The sequence below is a fragment of the Protobothrops mucrosquamatus genome, unplaced genomic scaffold (genome assembly GCF_001527695.2).
Source record: "Protobothrops mucrosquamatus isolate PMUCROS unplaced genomic scaffold, P.Mucros_1.0 scaffold455, whole genome shotgun sequence".
Classification (NCBI taxonomy): Eukaryota; Metazoa; Chordata; class Lepidosauria; order Squamata; family Viperidae; genus Protobothrops; species Protobothrops mucrosquamatus.
Window position 1 is genome coordinate 207,664 of NW_015386778.1, and position 15,161 is coordinate 222,824.

At 37.3% G+C, this 15,161-nt stretch overlaps 1 protein-coding gene across 2 annotated transcripts; it reads left to right on the forward strand.

Annotated features, from left to right (window-relative positions):
- The first annotated feature begins 2,776 nt into the window (after positions 1 to 2,776).
- Positions 2,777 to 14,510, forward strand: CFAP97D2 (CFAP97 domain containing 2). Of its 2 annotated transcripts, none has more exons than XM_015816471.1 (5): positions 2,777 to 2,961; positions 5,737 to 5,817; positions 8,676 to 8,794; positions 10,920 to 11,112; positions 13,240 to 14,510. In XM_015816471.1, exons 1-5 carry the CDS (start codon positions 2,869 to 2,871, stop codon positions 13,393 to 13,395), a joined length of 642 nt encoding a protein of 213 aa, XP_015671957.1. In that variant the 5' UTR covers positions 2,777 to 2,868; the 3' UTR covers positions 13,396 to 14,510. The 2 variants fall into 2 exon arrangements, with proteins under 2 accessions (XP_015671957.1, XP_015671958.1); XM_015816472.1 differs by having other exon boundaries at positions 11,016 to 11,112.
- The last annotated feature ends 651 nt before the right edge of the window (positions 14,511 to 15,161 follow it).

Sequence of the window (15,161 nt, forward strand, 5' to 3'; positions counted from 1 at the left end):
CAAAATTCTACTCTCTAGTAAAAATAAAGATGGTGCAACATATAAATATGTGCATTTCTGCATTACATGTAAATACAAAAATGGAAGTGAGCATGCGAGAAATTAATGGTTATTTTACATATCAGAACTTGAACAGGAATGAAAGGGTAGCTCTGTTAAAAGAATACTACCAGGCTCAGAAGTCAGTTGTGGCTTCTGAACTGCTGCATTTTTATATGGCCATTCCTTTCTTCATGGAATCTAATAGCTGCACATTACAGGTGCTAAGAATCCAAGGAGGGGAAATGAGGAGGGGGTGGGAAGAGAGTTAAGGATATTAACTATCCTTTTGAAGATATACACTGTGAATCTGGTCTTTCAGCTATGGAATGTTATTAGCCAGGATAGGAAAGCTCTAATGTAAGATGCTGTTCTAAATATGCTGTACCGTATATATTTCTTGGCTATTCATCACATCAAATCCAGCATTAATGTTCTGAGAAACAAGAGAGAAAGAGCAAAGAGAAAAAACAAAACATCAGCCTTAGCATTCTTGACAGGCATTTAATCTCTTCCTATAAAGCATTCCCATTCCACCAGACAGATGCAATAAATAAACTGAAGACAGATAGATGGCCAGGAATGCCATCCTGTGCTACAGGCCAGACCTAAAACAGAACAGAAATATCCCCTCAGTGTGTGGGGAGAAGAGGAGGAGGAGGAGGCAGAACTTGGCAGGTTAAGAAAATGATTGACTAGAGGCAAAACTTAAAAGGAATCTGGTCCCAATCTAGAAATTCAGAATTTAATAATTAGGGTAATGGCTGAAGTGTCAGATTAGGCCTGAAATAGTAAAAATAATGTCAATTTGTTAGTAAAAACAACATCTACATCAAGTTAGACTTCTGCTGTTTTACCATGAATCCATGCTAGTTCTTATAGCTAGGTTTTGCATATTATTCATATTTTAACAGGTAAATCCCATAACTATTTGGGTCTACAGAACATTTTAAGCTATACCCTGTTTTCAAACCACAATGGCTGGTTTGTTATGTACAACAAAGCTAAACTACATAATGACTTAATACAACATGGGAACCCTGTTCTGTGTCTCTGTAGAGCTGACAAAATAGGAATCACTAGTTCTCAGGCTAGAGAGGACTTTTCGATAAACATATTGCGTTTGCTCATGCTCAAAGAAACCTCCAACTATCAATTAATTCAGAAAAGTGGGAAGAATAAGCCATGAGTTTATGTTCAGAGCATAGATATATAGAGGCTCTGAAAACTTTGTTCTGCACAAAGCAACCACTGTTATTATGGCTTCTTTCTGATCTGCAATAAATATTTTAACCTACCTGAGTCATATCAGAGAACCTTCTCAGTAGTCGGATACTGAGTAAATGGTTAAGGCTATGGGAAGATATGATTTACCACAAACCCTAATGTGAAGTCTTGTGCTCTTAGCCTAAAATACCTCAAAGAGCTGCGGCAGATAAAGCAAGAGTAACAAGAAAATTATATACAACTTCTTAGAAAGAGGAATGAATAATATTCAATATATTTTTAAAATATCAGATACTTTGCCTGTCCCAATACTGACAGATTTGTTTTCTAAAAAATGCCCATTTAGGTTTTACTTGAGGGCATAGAGATTTCAATTACCATTTCAGTTACAGTAATCCCAACTTACTCAGATATATGTAGCTGTTTTTATTATATCGGGGAAATGAACTAGCTATTTTTCAGTGAACAAGTTATCATTTTTTAGCTTTAAACACGAAGCTTCTTTTCTTTCTGAAATGGTAAAGACCACCAGCAGCTGCAAGACTAAACAATCTGATTTACATTTTCAAAGGTATATTAATGTATGCACTTAGGTGAATAGTTTCCAGATATTACTATGGCAAGAATTGCATATATATTGTAACAGAAAACTAATGTGTTTCTTCTGGGTACTTAGTTTTCATAATTATTTGCAATAAGCTGGATCAATACTCAACAGCTTCAAGCTCTCTGGAGTCTAATATAAATAAGAGGTCTTGTGATTTAAAGGTAAATGTAAAGTAAAGACAAAAGTTTCTGGTTCTAACATCAATAGTTCCTGACTGAGACCATTTTCACACAGAACATGAGGAAATCTGATATAAATTGTTTTAGAAAATAAACAACCCCTTTACAGTGCTATACCATTACATAGTTTACATTACTATTTGTTTTCCTTCTGTTCAATCATGTCTGATTCTTGGTAACTGCCTGGACAAGTCCCTGCAGTTTTGTTGGCAAGGTTTTTCAGAAGTGGTTTGCCATTTCCTGCTTCCTAGGAAAAGAAAATGGTCCGAGGTCATCTAGCTGATTTTGTGCGTAAGGTGGGACTAGAACTCATAGTTTCCCGGTTTCTAGCCCGATGTCTTAACCACTAAATCAACCTGGCTCTCACTTACATTGCTATACAGATGCGTTAATAGAAACATATGACAATTATATGCATTTGTATCTGATTATATGATAAAGACTAAGGAGTTAAAGAGTTTTATTTGTGCAAACCCATATTTGTCTACAGTGTTATCAAATGTATTATTATCTGCTTTGCTCCTTTTCCTTAATTTTGGACTGCTAAGCAAGATCGCAGAAATGTAATCATTCCACTGATCAACGTGGTCTAAGAGATTGTTTGGAATCTTTGCACTTATTTGTCATTTCCCCCAGTTAGTGTTTAAAGTGCTACCACCACCTATTCAATTTTTGCTACACTGATGCCATGACAACTCTCACATGACCTACTGCAAACACACCACTGTTGTTAGAGCTTTGCTCAAGAAGGTTCCAGCTGATGACTCATACTCCTTGAAGGACTCCAGATTTAGATATATTTTAGGTTGTTTTAAGATGCATCGTGCCTACCAGCCAATTCTGCCATGTGGCAATAAATACCTTCAGCAGAAGTGGGACAAAACTACTTATGAAGAGCATAAGAAAAAGGTAATCATAACTTTCTGATAAATAAAGCCCTATGCACAAAGACAAACTTGTTAGAAGGAAATACCTTTGCGGTCTACCAAGGATAGGGTCTGTTAGCCATCTCTTATCTTCCTATTTATAGGTATTCATTGTATGCTGTTCTTATTTCACATTTTAAACCAAATACAATTTCAGTACTCAGAATTTAGGCATAAAACCCCTTCCAACTTTAAAATATTCTGAGTAATATTTTTTTTTAACCAAAGTAAAAATGTAATATTTCCCAAGGTTATCGGTACTTCTTATATTCGTTTTTTGGACATAGTTATTAATTTCCATGATGAAATAGCATTAAAGTGATTATCAATGGCATTTATTAATGGACTTTTTCTGCCATGATACTCTCCAAGAAATACAGCATTATATGTCCATAATGGGGGGAAATACATATGTCACATCACCATCCTTTTACAAATAGTCTAATGCAAAAAATCATCAGTGCTGAAAAGATACAGAATTTTACTATAAATACATTGATTTAACATTAGTAGCATTATTACAATTAGTATAAACATTTCTAAAGTGCTAATGAATTTGATGTTTGTTTTAAAATTAAGATAATAGGAAATGTATCCTTGAATTTCAATTCAAAGATGTCCTTGATTTCCCATCTTTCTTAAGATGAAAAATAATCCATTGAAATTGATTTCCTTTATTTTTGAAGCTTACAAGTATTAGTAATCATACCACTGGAATAGGTGGCTTATAGAAAATTTAACATTTGCAAAAATACTGTACAGTCCTTTTTCTCGGCAAGTGAGAACATTTACAAATAAGCACTGGAGATAACTTATTTCAGGTGTGACATTGGGGACCACAGGCTTAGAGAAAACTCATAATCAATGTGTTGATCTGTTATCTTCTGATAAATGTGCTCTTTCATGACACTACAGTGTAATTCATCTTGATTCTACAACATTTAACTATTTGTTTCTTAAGACTGATTACAGTTCTACTTTAGTATTATTCTGTTCTTATTTAGACCTTAAACCTTTTAAGGCAAATGGTAAATAGGCATCCTATAAATATAATGTTTTGGAAGAGCAAATGTAAAAACTTGCTTTATGTCCATAATGAGCTACAAGGTAGAAAATGGTTATAGGGGAACTAAGAGGAATAAATAGATGCTAGATAGGGGCATGTAATAAAGAGTGACCATTATAAATAGAAAAGACTGGGAAATAGAGTAGGCTAGAAATGCGATGATGATGATGATGATGATGATAATGGAGAAATTTCATGTATCTAGATGCAACATACACCTCAGTTCAAACTCATTAAGGTTGCAATCCTAGGAGTACATTAAGAGTCACTAAACATGTAAACATTGGTTGTGGTGGCGCAGTGGTTAGAATGCAGTATTGAAGGCTAATTCTCCCACTGCCAGCTGTTCGATTCTCACCGGCTCAAGGTTGATTCAGCCTTCCCCCTTCTGAGATCGTAAAATGACGACCTAGATTGTTGGGGGCAATATGCTGACTCTGTAAACCACTTAGAGAGGGTTGTAAAGCACTGTGAAGTGGAATATAAGTCTAAGTGTTAATACTAGTGCTACAACGTATAGAGCTGTGTTAGTTATATGTCACTATTCTGAAACTTTTTTCTGTGGGAAAATTTTCCAGAAATAATGAATAAATGTATGAATAAGTGAATTTATCTGGGAGTAAAGTACACTGAATTGTAAAAAGATATGTACAGGATTATTGTTACTGTATGCTATGTTATATTATATTACTATATTATGTTCAAAGTCCTTGCAATGTTTCAATGCAAGTAGTCCTCACTTAACAACCGTAATTGGAACCAGAATTTCTGTCCCTAAGCAATCTGTTTTGTGACTTCATTGTTTAGCAATGGCAATTGCCATCATCAAGCAAGGATTGCATGTTGTTGTGTAAGGACCTTCTCGTGACTTCCTGTCTGCCTCCAAAAAGCACAATCAATAGGAAAAAAAGCAGGAAGTCGCAAGTTCTGGGTACTTGCAAGCAGGCGGTGGGTGGATAAATGGCTGCAGTGGTGCAGTGTGAGCTGTGGCCAGGTGGAGGCTGACTGCTGCTGGGTGTGGGAGACTGTGACTGCTGTGGCACAGCAGGAGCCTGAATGGGAAGGGGGGGCTATTATGTGGGTGTCCCAATGGCTGCAGCAGCACCTTATAAGTGCTGCTAGTTGAGGGGTGGTTGCTGATGGGTGAAGACAGGGGATGGGGCTACAGGCAGATGCACACTATGGAGCCCCAGAATCTTGTACTACATAATTAGACTCCTCAAGAGAAAAAGTTGGAGCAGGAACAATTTACAGGAATGACTAGTAACTTTCCATACCTGCTTCCCCATTGACTTTGCTTGTGGAAAGCCGGCCATGTGATGATGGTGGGATGCTGCAACCCAACTGACACATGCCCAGGTCATTATCACATGACCACAGGCTGCTGGAATGGCCAGAACTTTAACGACGAGTCCTAAATACCATTTGTTCAGTGCTATTGTAACTATGGTCACTGAACAGGTGGTCATTAAGCGAGGAATATCTGTAATCCTGTCACCACTATTAGAATTCTAATTGCAATAGAGAGAGGTAAAGCCGATAAATAATTGTTGACTAGTAAGAACCAATGGGTTCTACTTCAGGTATGAAGTTTCAGAATTTAAACACCAAGCTAAAAGTAAGAGCCTTATTGATTCATTCATTCCAAGCGAAAATTAAATACAAAAAAGGATTTTGTTTAACCTGTTGTAGATCCTGAGAGCCAAGCCTGTGGTAGATACTTCTGCTCCTCCAACATATGGACATCTTCACTTGAAATTAAGAAAACTTAAGGTATGTTGCGATTTATACTTTGCTGTAGCAATAACAGAGACAAGAGGGTTTAAAAAATCATGAGGAACACTATTATAACAAAAACATTTATGGATTACAATCAAAATATCTTTTTATTCTGTGTCTTTTTTAATTTTTATATTTAGATGTCAGCCTTGCAAGATCTCAGTCAGACAAGAAACACATCCAGGAGTATTAGCTGTATCTTCAATGCAAGGTTACATTAATACAATCTTGCAAGATTGAAAGTTCTTCCATCTCTCACTTTTACTCTCCTGAAAAGTAGAAAGGTCCCTATTCAGACACTTTTGTAATTTCACCTTCGGACTCAAACAGTAGTTTATCAGAATGTTGTATAAGCAAACTATCTTTCAAATCCTTATGACATTTTCTCTTGTCTCCCAAAATCCTACATACCATTATATCAGATAAATGCACTCTTTTATGCCATTTGAAGGTATCTTAAAAATATAAATCTAGCAGAAACTATGAGAGGTGGATAAATTTAAGAAGAAATTGTCAAGATACATCTTTTGCTAGTTGGTTTGAACAATGCATGGCCTTGTTCTGATCTGGATAAAGCAGGGGTCCCCAACCCCCAGGCCAGGTCTATGACAATTCACCACGGCCACGGCCAACTCGCTACGGTCCACTTGCCGCAGCCTACTTGCCATGGCCAATTCACTGTGGGACAACTTGCTGTGGGACAAGAGTTACACTAATATAAAGGAAATGGTGGAATAGAATCATTAAAGAAAGGATGCAAAAAGAGGAAAAAAATGAGACGTGAACGTCAAAAATTAAAATACTTTTTATTTATTTTAGATAATTAAATTGAATTGTTAAATTGTCCCACAGCGAGTTGTCTCGCAGCAAGTTGGCAATGGCGAGTTGTCCCGTGGTGAGTTGGCGGTGATGAGCTGGCCACGGTGAGTTGGCTGTGGTAAGCTGGCTGCAGCGAGTTGTCCCATTCCGTCCAGGATGCAGCCCGCTACCAGGTTGTGGCACATTTGGAACAGGGCTGTGCAAGTGGCAGGCAAGCACACATAGCTCCATTTGCATGAGTGGTGGGTGCTCACAATCGCGTGGGATGCTCCATTTGCACAAGCATCAGACACTCCCAGTTGCATAGGAAGCTCCATTTGTGCATGCACCTGCCACTTGTGTAAATGGAGCTGCACACAGAAGCGCCCGCACCTGCTACTTGTGTGGAACCATCCCTCCTCTCCCCCTCCCTCACTGGTCTGCAAAGCCGGAAAGGTCGGAGACCCCTGGGATATAGGAATTGACTGCAACTGCACTAGGTGCAAACTACATTGGATATTATCCATAGTAATTTTCAAATACATATGGCCCCGAACCTCATTTTTTAAAAACACTTCAGGCAACCATGTGATTTGGTTGGTTTTGGCTTAGTGCAGTGTTTCTCAACCTTGACAATTTTAAGGCATGTGAACTCCAACTCCCAGAATTCCACAGCCAGCAATGCTGGCTGTGGAATTCTGGGAGTTGAAGTCCACATGCCTTAAAATTGTCAAGGTTGAGAAACACTGGCTTAGTGTATAGCATATAGTATGAATCTAGCCATTGTTTGTGAACTGTGCCATTTGGCTTGGTGTATTCTGTGAAATACACCAAGCAAAATATAAATATGTCATGTGTAAAAGAAATCATGTTGATATAGTGAGTCAGAAAGAAATACTGGATTTCTAACTTAACCCTACAACTCAAAATACACTTCACAAAATATTAGCATGATTGAACCTACTCTAAGCAACTATAATTAGGGTTATGGTATAAATAATGAATGCCAATCTCAAAATGGTTCACATGTATCATCATGATTTAATGTATGCACTGTTTCTCTTGCTCTTACACACTCCAATAGCCTCCTACATTTCTATATTGTACAATAGTTTGGCAAACTATATTGTACTATTTTCTATTCAAAATAAGATGTTTTTGAAACAATATCCAATGTAGGCAAAGTAACATATTGTGGTTAGTCATGAATTTGAAAGTGGAGAAAATGTTATAGCTTGCAAGGGGAAGCAAAGCCTATTAAATCCCCAATTTATTCCATTCATAATTTATTTAGCTATAAAGTGGGAGATAAATCCGAACTAATTCACAATCCATCTTTTTTGACTCTGTTATTCATAACTAGGAAACAGACATGACTAATTATTTCCATCACCATTCAACAGTTCAAAACATCTTTTAAATCTTTATGACATTTACATTCCATTTGAATCGTAGAAACTCCAGACACCTATGTGGATATTCCAAATTTTATGTTGGAGGAAGAATGAGAACAGTAAACCAGCTATCTCTCTCTCTCTTCTGTGCTCCCTATGTCAGTAAGACCTGATTCTCTACAGATCCAAATTGTTCCGGGATCTTACACAATGCAAAGTAAATGGAGAAAAACTTTCTTCTCTTGTACATAACACTAGTATTTAACTAGGGTGTGTCCAAAATTATTGCTAGTAGATGCAAAGAAAGTAAAAGAAATGCTTTCTTGGCACAATCTAAAACTGATCTGTGGAATTCAGTTCCATAAAATGTGGCCATTTGGCCACTGGTTATAAAGCTTTAAAATATAATAGCAGCAGAACAGCAAGTTATTACTGTAAAAAGCTTTACTCTCCCAAAGCTTATTGTTGGCCACATTCTTGAGAATTTTCTGTGTTACCAAAACCCAATTTTAATACAACATAAAGTGGTTTTTTTTTCAGAAAGAACCACCTCCTGTATTTATGTGCTGTAGGTAGCATTAATGGGGATGGGGGAGGAAAAATATTAATTGGACATAAGAACCTGATCTATTAAAAGTATTCTTTTTTTAATGCCTAAAGCTTGATAAGGACCGTTTGTCTACAATAGAACGAGATAACCATTTGTTATTAAAGAAGATATCTTACATCATGAAGACTGAAGGAAGAGTAGATAATAAAAATGAATATAAAAGTAAAAGGTAATGTTTGGAGTAAAAATTATGAACAATTATCTAATTGTAATACCTGTAATATTATTCTACCTGGGCTCTTCTGCCTTCCGGCTATGTCCTCCACGGTTACTGGATATGTATACTTTCTGAAAAATGTTATGTGGCTTACAAAGTTAAGAGATCAAGCAGCAAGCAGCTCTAAAATAAACATGTTACATTTTCCCAGATTTGATTTCTAATTTCTGCTGCAGCAATTGTTATAACAGTGTAAAAAATATGTTAGTGGTTATATCATTTACTTGAGATGTAGAGGACCATTGGTTTGAAGCCCAGCAGTACCTTTAAAAAAAATATCAATATTTTATTTGCCTGAGCTACAGCTTGCATCATTTCATCATTTTTGTTGAAGAAGGGTTTCATCCCAGCTTCCAAGTAACTTAAATGAATAAGCATTGCAGATGTTGTGAAACTGCCAGCCAGGCTGGTAGGAGAGGTCAAGTAAGGAATTAGCCTTGAGTCCTTGTGCAGCTCCAAGAGGCATAAGCCTGCTCTCCTCCCCACCTCTCCTAGATCCATGAAACCTTATTTGCTTGTTCCTGAGGAAGGCAAAGAATCTGGGGAGATTCTTGTAATATATGTAGAAGTCAATCAAGTTGCTGACTTAAGCTATTCACAAGTGGCTGTGGTTGCTTGCGCTTTACAGCAGAGGACTTATTACTCCATTTATTTCGTGCCAGGGAAAAAAAGAGAAAGCTTCAGCATTTCACTGGTGCACCTGTGGACCAATAAAAAAGCCGAGCAAAAAAAAAAGGGGGGGATAGTTCAGGAGAAAAAAAACTAAATTTTAAACTGGTAACTTTCTGAGTACTGTATTATAACCCCTATGCTATTGAGACACTACTGCAAGTGTAACAGTGCTATAATTATAGATTAGGAATATTAGGGAGCTAAGTCAGGGAAAATCAAGAAAGACATTCTAATGCAGTGGTTCTCAACCTGTGGGTTGGGACCCCATTTGGGGTCGATCGACCATTTCACGGGGGTCGCCAAGCAAGGCTGTCTGCCATTTTTTCCTCTTTTCCGGCGGGTGCCTTACCTCCCTTGGGCTGGGCCAGCTGGTGGTCGGCCTGCTCCGTCTCTGCCGCTTGCCAGCTACGCCTCAGCCGGCGCAGGGGGCAGAACCACGCATGCACGGCGCTCCCGGGCAGGGAAAGTCAACTTACGACCGGTTGGGTAGTCCTCAACTTACGACCGGTTTAGTCCTCGACTTACGACCGGTTTAGTCCTCGACTTATGACCGGTTGGGGTCGCGGCATTAAAAAGGTTGAGAACCACTGTTCTAATGTTAAAGCTGGTTGCTATGTACTGTATAGGAGCACAATGGCTCAGTGGTTAAAGATGCTGAGCTTATCAGCTAGAACAGCCCAGGTTCGAAACCCGAGTGCTGTACGGCAGGATGAGCTCCTGTTACTTGCCCCAGCTCCTGCCCAATTAGCATTTCAAAAGCATGCAAATGCGAGTAGGTATCACTTCAGTGGGAAGATAACAGCATTCTTTGTGCCTCAGCATATAGTCATGCTGGCCATATGGCCATAAGAAGGCCAAGAAACAGAGATGAGTACCACTCCTAGAGTCAGATACAACCGGACATGGGAAAGTTTTACCTTTATGTACCTATATGCATGTATACACATTTTAATCTTGACTTCATTAATTTTTTGAAAAAGTATATATAAGTAATAAAAATAAGAACTATTTAGGTGATAATTACCAGCCTAATTAAGGTGATACTTTCATGCTACTGTATATACATAACTAGATCAGTTAAAGCTCATTATATTAATGACAAAAAGGTTTAATATTTGGGGGGGATTTCAGCTCTTGCCAATTTGCAGTATTTTAGATGCTTTACATTAGAACTTCCATTAGTTATAATGGAAGATAAGCAATAGCGTGAGCTACAGCGATATAACAGTAACAGAAGAGAGCCATGATTTCAGTTTACGTTCTTGACAATTAACTGAAGGTGATTAGTACAGAGGAGTAAGAAGAAATGATTTTCATTTAGCATTTTGAAGATGGGACAGAATGCCTTTCACTTTTAATGCTTGAATGATTAATTTGTTGCACAGAGCTCCCCTCCCCCTTTTAGTTTAAACAGAGAAAAACGAGAGCAAGATTTTTTCAGAATAAACCAAGAAAATTGTGCCATTCTGGAAAGAATTACAAAGTGTAAATCTCGCTACAGTATGCAGAAATGGAGTGAAGATTGGCAAAAAAATAAAAACTACATGAGCAGTATTACAAGATATCCTCAAAGCTTGTGCGAGTTGCAGGTTCAAAAGGTAATTACTGTTGTTAATTATATACATACCACACAGTTCTGTTGGTCTGTATCTCTAGGCCTTCTGTTGCTAAGCTGTACCTCTTGCAGTTTTTAGGGCAGAAAAAACTTGTGCTAATGAAAGCTGGAAAATTTCATAGTAGTTCCAGTAAGTGTGGAAAACCGAGGGGTGTCAAAGCCATAATAGAACTGAAGTATCCTGTCTTGTATATTATTTTTATTTTATTTTATTTTCAGTATCTGCCATTAACAACTTGAATAACATTTGCTAAATCCATGCTTAGTTCAGGTAGTTTAGTGGACTGTAATGGCAACTCACTTTGTTTATAAGAGATGGATTTAGAAAATGTTATGAAACATATATTAAAGTATGAATAAGTGGGATACAGAAAGCTGCTAAATGAAATGAATTTAATCTATATAATTACTATTAAATATCAGTGACAAATTCAACTAAGAGAATTCAATGTACAAAGCTTATAACCAGGGATTACATTGGAATGGATTTCATGGGGAAGCCCTTAATCTCTGAATGATGGGATGTTTGAAGCTGGAGGAAGAAATGGATCATCTCTGTGCTGTGGGATCCAAGGAATACCCAGATTAATTTTTCCTGTCTGCAGCATTGATAGACCGATTGTGAGAGTGAATATTTCAACGACCTCTCATTTTATTTCAATAATAAGAAACATGTGACAGTTACCTATCAGATGCTAAGTTTCATATATATACACAGACACATACATATAATACATAGGCACAAATTTGTCTCATTTGTAGATTTCTTATTTTTTAAGTTTGGATCTTCTTTCAAAGATCAAGGCAACATGCATGTTCTTCTTGATTCTGCCCTTTCAGGCTAGAGTCAGGCCTTCCTGTGCCCTCCCTGGCTCTTCAACTGCCGAACGGTTTTTCTAGCTGCTTGGTCTTTTAGGATTTTAGACTGCACATCTTCTCTGTCTTCTCCTTTCTACAATCTGTAAAAGATAATTTTATGTTTTCTAACTCACTAAATGCTGGCAAAGTGGAAACTTTGTGTGGAATGAAATGAAAATGAGGCAGACATTCCTGCTAGAGAAGAGAATGGGGTGGATGCTTTCTAAAGCATGAGAAAGAACACCGTAGGAGAAAAGAAGTAAAGTACCAAATGGAAAAAGGACCAATGAACAAACAATCCTTTCAGTATTGGCCATATTTTATACAGTATGCAGACGAAAATAATTGTTGCTTCACAGTATTATTTTTGGTAATTCATAGGTCCTTTTGAGCCTCTCATTAAGGAAACATTTCAAATCAGTTCAAACTGATAGGCATGGTGTCAAGGTTTGGAATGAATCCACTGACTGGTCATGTGAAGCTCCATACATAGAAACCTGCACACGTATACATTTTAGTGTACTTAAAGAGTATAGGACTCCAGTTTTCAAATAGAAATTCAATCAATATTTTTATATAAAATATCTTTTTTTCTTTCTGTCCAAAATAACATACCGCTAGCACTGAAATTATGCAATCCGCTTGCTTTTCCCATCCCTCTAAGGTCAGATTTTATGTACCCAAGTAATACCTAAAATCCTGGTCTGCTTTAAAGATCAACAGAAGCAATTCTTAGATGTTGGAAGCATGGAAAGGCACTTTCCTTCAAAAGGATTTTAAGTCTTTTATCTTCATGCAACAAATAGCCTAAAGGAATAAATTTGAAGTTGCAATACTTTCTCTGCTTCACATTAATCCAAAATCTCAAAACATTTCTAAAGCACACATTCCTGAGTCAAGGGACTGAAACTTTTGCAAGAAAGCAGAGACAACAATGTAAGTAATTCCCATACCTGTGAATACCAATACATTCAGCTGAATTGTAGTTCAATTAAAATAAATTAAAGAGCATTGGGACAAGGTCTCAACAAGTCTGAGCAACCAGAAAAGGACCAATGTTGTCAAATCTTGCAACTGTTATAGTAATAGAATTTGTTACAGTAATAGAATTTGTATTAAAATAATAAAGTTAATTGAGTTAAAATAACTGAGTACTTAACTTTTGCAAAATTTGCAAAGATAGTTGAAAATCCATCTTTCTGTCTTAAGAAAATGAAGCTATATTTAACTACAATCATTTATCATCACACAGGGACAACATAAGAAAATATATAAAAAAAGACTGAAAGATAACAAATTGAAAGTTGAACATCTGACAGATAAGCAAGAACAAGGAGTAGAACTAATCCACCAAGACAAAGAACTGAGTGAAGATCATCAAGGAGAAAATCCAATAGAAAAGGCTTAATTTCAATTCTTACATTTGCAGTTCAGACAATGGACATTACATGCTTGAGTTCTTGATGTATGGAAATAATTACTGGGAAATTAGTATAGTTATAGATATTAGATATGTCTCAAAGGTGAATAATGTTCACACCAGGTATTAAGTATGAACTTATTATCAAGCTAATTAGGCTGGCCATCCTAAGCCGCTTTGAAAACTAAATTTTATTTACATTAATGATAATTAACTTACAAGAGCACTACTTAAGGCTGAATGAATATTATGTATGTGATAGCCAGAACCTTCTTTTCTAAAACAAATGTCACAGTGTTAATGAAAAACTAGAACAGAATAGATGGGACGGATGGATGCATGGATGGATGCATGGGTGGACAGATATTTAAGGCTAATAATAGAAATCTCTTGTGTGAATTATACTCTCGGTATTCTAATATATTAATTAAACAATAGCTCCTTAATAAAACAATTTTGATGCTATGTAATATTTTTTTCAGATCTTCTAGTGGCTTTTCTTTAAAAATATTCTGAATTATACTGTCAGAGCTATGGGATTCAGAAATGTGCCATTTTCTGTGCTACTGGCAATGCAATCCAATGCTTTACTTGTGTGAAATATGAATTTTAAAAAAACCTAAACTAGTGATGACTTCACAGATATCGTACATCTATGTAGTTTTCTTGATAACAATATAGAATTTTAACTTATAGCCCTGGAATTTTTAGAGGGTTTCTTATTTAAATATTAACTTCACCTTTTCAATATTGCCACCGCCATCTAGCTGGGCTCAGATGATTAAATACATATTGTATGCAATTAAACATACTGTATATACAGTATTTATAGCATATTTTTGTTTTTTTCTGGTTAAATAGAATGAATGCAGATTTAATTACAAAGCAGAGAGTTTCAACTCTGTAAATAATTCTGAATCTACCCCACATAGTAGTAAAACCATCATGTTATGATAATTTAAGCACTTCTAGGTTTTTAGGGTCTGCATCAGCAATTAGCATTAAAACCTGGATTCTTTTACTACATTCAAATAGGTGTCAACAAATATACATCAATGTACTGGTCCCGTTCCTCTAAATACATTTCAGGAGTTTTAGAACATTCCTTGTGTTGTGTTCTTTTGTATTCCCCCCCTAATCCCCTATGCGCATCCTGATCACCCATTAAGGGTGATTGCCCTTCTCCATCTGCATACAGTTTCATGCCCGTTGCTGGTTGGCTAACTAGCAACGGGGGTCTTACCAGCCAATGGAATTGTGTGATTACGAGCCAGGGGAATCCCATAAAAGAGGGCTCCCCTGGCCCAGATGCCAGTCCGGATTTACTTTATGCCTTGCCAATAAACCGAGAGCTGACTGTCACTCGACTCGTGTCTAACTGCCTGCGCGATCTAACACTGGCGACGAAGGTGGGATGGATGCCCTGGCCATCGATCAAGAATCCCAAAAATTCTACCCTTGGGACCCCTAGTTTGCATTTGTCCCTTTTTACTTTCAATCCCCGGGCCTGAAACCGACTAAGGACTTGGTGCAGGCGATCCTTCAGCTGGTCTCTCGATGTCGCGGAGATGAGGACATCGTCGAAATACGGCACCATCCCCGGAATGCCTTGCAGCAACCGCTCCATAACACTCTGGAAAAGTCCTGGGGCTACGCTCACCCCAAATTGGAGTCGGTTGCATTTGAACGCCCCCCGATGAGTCACTATGGTCTGGGCTTCTGCGGTGGCTTCGTCCACCGGCAACTGCTGGTAC